This window comes from Microtus ochrogaster, chromosome 6, assembly GCF_000317375.1.
Source record: "Microtus ochrogaster isolate Prairie Vole_2 chromosome 6, MicOch1.0, whole genome shotgun sequence".
Taxonomy (NCBI): Eukaryota; Metazoa; Chordata; class Mammalia; order Rodentia; family Cricetidae; genus Microtus; species Microtus ochrogaster.
The window spans coordinates 22,794,384-22,801,247 of NC_022013.1; the positions used below are offsets into that span (position 1 = coordinate 22,794,384).

The 6,864-nt window shown below is 52.5% G+C and overlaps 1 protein-coding gene across 1 annotated transcript in view; it reads left to right on the plus strand.

Moving 5' to 3' along the window:
* The first annotated feature begins 441 nt into the window (after positions 1-441).
* Klhdc8a (kelch domain containing 8A) overlaps positions 442-6,864 on the plus strand; it is a 7,716-nt gene continuing 1,293 nt past the window's right edge. Inside the window, exons 1-4 of the mRNA XM_005348339.2 lie at positions 442-1,452; positions 4,638-4,802; positions 5,070-5,285; positions 5,842-5,943. Coding sequence (XP_005348396.1) covers positions 1,077-1,452; positions 4,638-4,802; positions 5,070-5,285; positions 5,842-5,943 — 859 coding nt within the window. The 5' untranslated portion in view covers positions 442-1,076. The remainder of the gene's footprint in view (positions 1,453-4,637; positions 4,803-5,069; positions 5,286-5,841; positions 5,944-6,864) is intronic.

Sequence of the window (6,864 nt, forward strand, 5' to 3'; positions counted from 1 at the left end):
TCTTTTCTAGTTTAAGGACCAGGATTTGCTAATCAGGTTTGCACTTCTAGTGATGTGTGAAGGTTTGGGGGTGATCCTCCCAGCCTGTCTATTGGTGTGTTCAGTTGCAGTTCCCTGTCTGTGACTTTATCTGCGTCTTTGCGGACGTGTCCACTCAGGAGGGAAGGAAGGTTCTGTGTGAATTACATGCATACGTGTGCAGATCGTTACATCTGCGGGTCCCTGCTGCTTGTATGTCACTGCCTCCTGACTCGGCTCTGAGGTTTGACAGTGTGAGAATACCTCCCCCCCACCCCCCAACAAAGCCAGCCTGTCACGAACTGGGTCTGTGTACTGTAGACAAACTGGGTAATTGGACTCTCCGCCTCCTCACCCAAAACAAACACTCGCAAACGCCCGCCCCCACGCTGGCGGGATCTGACTGTCATCTGGGCACCGGCTCCTGCTCCAGCTGCCTCCGACCCTGGAGACACTGCAGGCCCTGCCCTCGCCCGCCCCGACCGCCGGGGCTGATGCACAGGCCACAGCCTCCGCTGCGGGGCGCGTGGGTTCCTGCCCAGGTGTGGTGGCTGCGGGGAACCAGCGTCCTCCGGCCCGGGATCCGTGTCTAGCAGCCGCTCGCTTGGGCGGGTGACAGCGGCGTGCGGGACAGGAAGGGCAGGGCACGCTGTTCCCCCGCTCCGCGGCTGCCGGGCTGGCGGTGAAAGCCGAGCGTGGCTGCGGGCGCCGCCCGGGAGCTAGTGAGGGGCGAGCGCGGCGCCCACGCGCGGCGGGGTGGGCTCTGAGCTCCCAGGGACCGGGCGGGGCGGGGCTCATCCTGCAAAGTTGACCCAGGGCAGGCTACCGCCGGCGCCCTGCTGCCCCAGATTCGCCCGGCTCTTACCGTGGAGCCAGGGGTGGACGTCGCCGCCCCGCTGACACCCGAGGGACCAGGAGAAGCTAGCGGGCGTCGGCGGGAGCCCGCGCCCAGAGATGGAGGCTGCAAGAGGGGACGTGCGGGCCGGCTCCGAGTAGCCCGCGGGCTCCGGGGCTGGACCTTGCCCGGACGCTGTTGAGGGCGCGCGAGCAGGGCTGCCATGGAGGTGCCCAATGTCAAGGATTTTCAGTGGAAGCGCCTTGCTCCACTGCCTAGCCGCCGGGTCTACTGCTCACTGTTGGAGACCGGAGGGCAGGTTTATGCCATCGGGGGATGTGATGACAATGGCGTTCCCATGGACTGCTTCGAGGTCTACTCCCCCGAGGCCGACCAATGGACCTCCCTGCCCTCCCTGCCCACAGCCAGGGCCGGGGTAGCTGTTACTGCCCTTGGAAAGCGGATTATGGTGATCGGGGGTGTGGGCACCAATCAACTGCCTCTGAAGGTCGTGGAAATGTACAATATCGATGAGGGCAAGTGGAAGAAGAGAAGTGTGCTGCGTGAGGCTGCCATGGGCATTTCTGTTACAGCCAAAGGCAAGTGGGGCCAGGGTTGAGGGTGGACATAGAGAAGAAAGTAAAGGGTCACGGGAAAACGGTTGGAATGCCACATGATTTGGGGGGGCCAATGGTACATCAACCATTACATTTGAGCCTTACATAAGTACTGACACTGGAGACCCACTGCCCCTATTTTACAGATTGGGAAGGGAGGCTGAGCAGGTGAAATGTCTAGGAATTCCATCTGATGCCAGGAGTCAGCTCCAGCGGGTTCCTCCTGGCAGGCTGGGCAGGCAGGCCACTGCAGAGGGAGAGCCAATGTGAGCTATGGGGTTATCTGGAATGACTCTGCAGACCCTGGCGTTCAGCCGAACGACTACATTCGCGACTGGCCACACACACACCCAGACCTATCTATGTAGTTCCTGAGGATGCTCATCCCATCCTTCAGCCAACACCAGGTCATCTGCCAAGGAGGCTTTGGGACCCAGATCCCGGGATCTTCTCTAACTCCTGACTGCAGTTTCAGTGGTGCTAAGTGGAGGTCAGAACGTTCCAAAGGTTGACTCGTCTATTGGATTAGCCAGGTCCACCAAGTTCTGTGGATTGCATGTGGTTTTAAAATTCTTATTTTACTTCCTCAAAGTTCCCATTCCACTCTTTTGGGGCCTAGTACCGCTATAGAGGGGGGTCCAACTGCTGCTTTCTTAAAACACAGAGTTTTATGAGGATAGGAGTTAAGAGACCCCAGTTTATAGACACTTGCCTCTATACTGTAGGCTTGGTGGAGTGGCCTTCCTCCCTTTCCCCATCCTTCCCTGTTTCTCTTGCCACATGACCCCAGCTGCCTGTCTGGCATATGGCAGATGAGAAACCAGCTTTTCTTCAACACCTGTTCTGTTCCTGGCACAGTCTTAGGTCATGGGGATAAAGGAACAGAGTAGAAAATCTGGGCCCTGAAAGTGATTAGCAAGAAGCTGGGACCCACTACTGAGAACTCAAGAACAATGGCAATGGGTTTTTGATCCTACTGCACGTACTGGCTTTGGGGGAGACTAGGCAATTTGGATGCTCACCTTACTAAACCTGGATGGAGGTGGGCGGTCCTTGGACTTCCCACAGGGCAGGGAACCCTGATTGCTCTTGGAGCTGATGAGGGAGGGGGACTTGATGGGGGAGGGGGAGGGAAATGGGAGGCGGTGGCGGGGAGGAGGCAGAAATCCTTAATAAATAAATAAATTAAAAAAGAAGAAGAAGCTGGGACCCAGAATCCCAGGGCAGGGTAGACAATAGGGTTTAGGCAGGCCTGATGCTGATTGAATGAAGACTTGTGACACCACCTACTCTGGAGGCTGAGGCCGAAGAGGGGCAAGTTCAAGACTTGCCTTGGCAGCAGCGTGGGCTCAGTGGACTGAAGCAGAAGGTTTATGAGTTCAAGGGCAGTCTAAGCTTCATGTTAAGACCATATTTTTTTTTTATAAAGAAGATGGAGGCCCATGGGGATGCTGAAAACAATGCGTATGAACTCCATCCCTAGCTCAATAAATCTTGCTGAAAGCTAAAAACTAAGGTTTATCATTGTGCTTCATCCCTTTGAACTTGCAATATATCCATGAGATCGGTGCTATTTTTATGCTATTTTAGAAAAAGCAGCACGAAGCCCAGAAAGGTTAATTCCCCAAGGTTAAATAAATAGATAGTAAGTCGTGACCATGCCTGTGCCCCGAACTACAAAGTCAAATGGGTTCAACAGTTATGTTGGTAAGTGTTTACACGTCAGCCATTGTACTGGGTTCATAGATTAGCCAATTCTCAAGGACCTCCAGTGTATCGGGAGAAACAGATGAAGCTGGTATCAGTTACATGTGGTAGTAGAGCAATGGAGATACCATCACTCAGGAGGCACGAAGCCAAGTCCTCTGGGCCCCCTGCTCTGCAGCGCAGGGAATCACAGTTGAGCCTCAAAGGATGGGTGAGAACTGACCACTGGGCTGAATGACCTTGGGTAGAGTTTTTCCAGCAGGGGGTGTTCCTAGAAGGGAAGGTGGAATTTATGCTAATCAGGTGTTTGTCACAGGCCCTTTCCCAGTTTTAGGCTTAGGACTAGGATGGAAATAGGGCTCCACCTTCTGCAGTAGTCACGGCACCATAGAGAGGAAGACTGTGAGCAAAGGCTGCTGGGAGTATGAACCACATACAGAAGCTGAAGTTTCCCATTCTGGCAGGGGCTGGGGAAACACAAATGTTAGTCCATGCTCTCTGGCCCAGTGAGCCCCTGAAAAGCTACCTAAAAGCCAACAACAGAGGAGAAAAAAGGGGACTCCCTGCTTACAGAACCTAGCTTTCCAAGGGCAAGGTTTCTGGGGGGTCAGTTCCCCAAAGCCTCCTCCTCATTCAGGCCTGGCCTTTATCCCATTCAGCACAGGGGCCTCTTGGATCCTGTGAGCTCTGTCTGTGTGAAGGAGAATGCCATTTCCCACTGGGGTAGCAGACAGAACCACTGACTGCACAGTTTGTTTTTTTTTTTTTTAAAAAATATTTATTTATTTATTATGTATACAATATTCTGTCTGTGTGTCTGCCTGCAGGCCAGCAGAGGGCATCAGATCTCATTTCAGATGGTTGTGAGCCATCATGTGGTTGCTGGGAATTGAACTCAGGACCTTTGGAAGAACAGGCAATGCTCTTAACCGCTGAGCCATCTCTCCAGCCCTGACTGCACAGTTTGTAGAGAGGGCCAGTGACATATGGGACTGACTATAGTCTAAGGGACTTCACTGTATCTGGAGAATTAATGTCTGAGAACTCCTATAGGGCAGTACACTATCTGAGATCATCGCAAAAGCCTCTTCCCTTGCCTTACCCTCTGGCTGCCTAGAAAGGAGGACAGGAGGACGGTGGGGGCCAAACCTGCAAAGGGTTATCTAGGCCTAGACTTCACTGCCATCTGTCTCTGAGCAGGGTTTAGTGCATCAGGCTTTGGCAAGAATTTGGTGCTAAGGAGGGCTGAGGCACACAGTCCTGCCACAGCTTCAGGGAGACCCAGATTTAGCCATAGCAGGGACCTCAAATGCTGTTACCCACTGCATCAAAACAGCATGACTTTCTGGCAGTGCAGCCACTGGGATCTTGGTGTGGCTTGTGAAATGTTATGGACTCTGTTGGACCTGCCTCTGGGTGCCTGTGCACCGAGCCATGTCTGTGTGTGGCTTTTCTTTTAGATTATCGAGTGTACGCTGCAGGCGGGATGGGCCTGGACCTTCGTCCACACAACTACTTGCAACACTATGACATGCTAAAGGACATGTGGGTGTCACTGGCACCCATGCCCACTCCCAGATACGCGGCCACCTCCTTCCTCCGGGGCTCCAAGATCTACGTGCTGGGTAGGGACTAGCTATTTGTTGTTCATTTCCTCTCCTTGCTCCCTTGGGTGAGCTCCCTGGGAGGCAAGGCCCACAGCCTGAGAATGAATGTCTCTGTCCCTGGGGGTAATCACACTGCTCCAGCCCTTGACAAGTCTTTCAAATGACTGAATAACAACAGAAGGGAAATCCCAGCCCTACCGATTCTCAGGGACTGCTTTTCTTTTTTTTTTTTTTTTTTTTTTTTTTTTTTTTTTTGCCCACCATGTACCCTGTTCCCACCTCCAGGAGGACGACAGTCTAAGTATGCAGTCAATGCCTTCGAGGTCTTTGACATAGAGTCTCGGTCCTGGACCAAATTCCCCAACATTCCCTGTAAGCGGGCATTCTCCAGCTTTGTGACCCTGGACAACCACCTGTACAGCCTGGGAGGCCTGCGACAAGGTCGTCTCTATCGCCAGCCCAAGTTCCTCCGGACGATGGATGTGTTCGACATGGAACAGGGTGAGCTGGGTCCCCACCCCCTTGGCCTCTCTTCTGACTGATTTTCCCCATCCTGGCAAATCTTCCTGGAGCTGCTTACATATCCAAGCAGGCCTCTCTGGTGTCTAAGCTCCCTTCCTAACTCACGGATATGCTTGGAGTCAAACTCTATTCAAGGTACCTTTTGGCCTGGTTAGCTGTTTTCACCATGGCCTTTCCTCCATCACCGCCGGTATCTGTACAGGACCAGGTTAGGACTCTTCCTGTGCTGATGGAGAATCAGGGGCTCCTGATTACTCTGTTTACTACCTTCAGTCAGATTTCTCTCCAGTTTAGAACTGTGGAAAAACCTAAATAGAACAGGGACTCCCGTTAGGGCAGACGTCAGACTGCCGAGCACCAGGGAAGGCTGAAGAGGCAGAGTGTGTTCTTTCAATCAGCAAGGGAGCCTCTCTGCACCCTGAACTCAAAGGGGGTAGCCCCCAGGGTGAGAGCCACCTGAGATCCGTCTATACTTGTTAGGGGACGTCAGCACCTAATCCTCTGTCTCTGCCCTGTCACTGCACATCACTTGCAGGGGGATGGCTGAAGATGGAACGCTCGTTCTTCCTCAAGAAGCGCCGGGCGGACTTCGTGGCCGGTGGTCTGAGCGGACGAGTCATAGTGGCTGGGGGACTTGGTAAGGATAGGTCATCTCAACTGCCCCGTGCTGCGGTTCTGGTCTTTGGCACTGCACTTGAGCAGCAGGTGAAACTGACTTCTTACACACCTCCCACTGTTTCACCCCAAAGAATTCAATACAGTCCGGACTTGACCTTTCCACGGGGGTCCCCATGTGTTCTTTCAGCTCTATGCTAGGAAAATGGAGATCTAGAAAGCATAGGGGACATGCTGATAACTGTGAAGCCCTGTGCTGAGCCAGGTCACTGAGCCCCTTTAGCTGGAGATAAAGGGTGAAGGGATCATCATCCTTTGCTGACCCAGCTCTTGTTGGATGTCCAGGTGCATCTTGGGAGAGCAAAGCAAATCGATAGTCCTAATTCTATACCTGATGTATGGCTCCTCCCTCTCAGAGACTGCTGACAGTGTGAATTTTGGACTGGGGTTTGGGGCCACTGAAGTCATTCGGACATGGTGATAAAGGCAGTGGGGCTTCCAGGCGGCCAGAGTTCACATGCCCACCATACTCATTCATGAACAAGTACATGAGCTGAATTATGGGGGAAGCTGTGTGTGAGAGAGAAACCAGGAAGGAAGTAGTCGTGTTCTAGAAACCCCTGATAAGCAAGAGTAAAGAAAACAATCCTTTTCTTTCATTTTTCCAAGACAAGGTTTCTCTGTGTATAGCTCTGGCTGTAATGGAACTCACTCTGTAAACCATACTGGCCTCAAACTCAGAGACCTACATGCCTCTGTCTCCTGAGTGCTGGGATTAAATTCCTGCACCATAATCCTAATTTTAGAATCTAAAGGTAAAGAGAAGGGACAGGGTACAAAGTAGCTTGACAGGAATTCTTGTACCAGGATGTTAAAACCGGATCCATCCTGTAAAAAGACAAAGAAGTTGCTCGACTTTTATTTCTGTTTTTTTTTTTTTTTT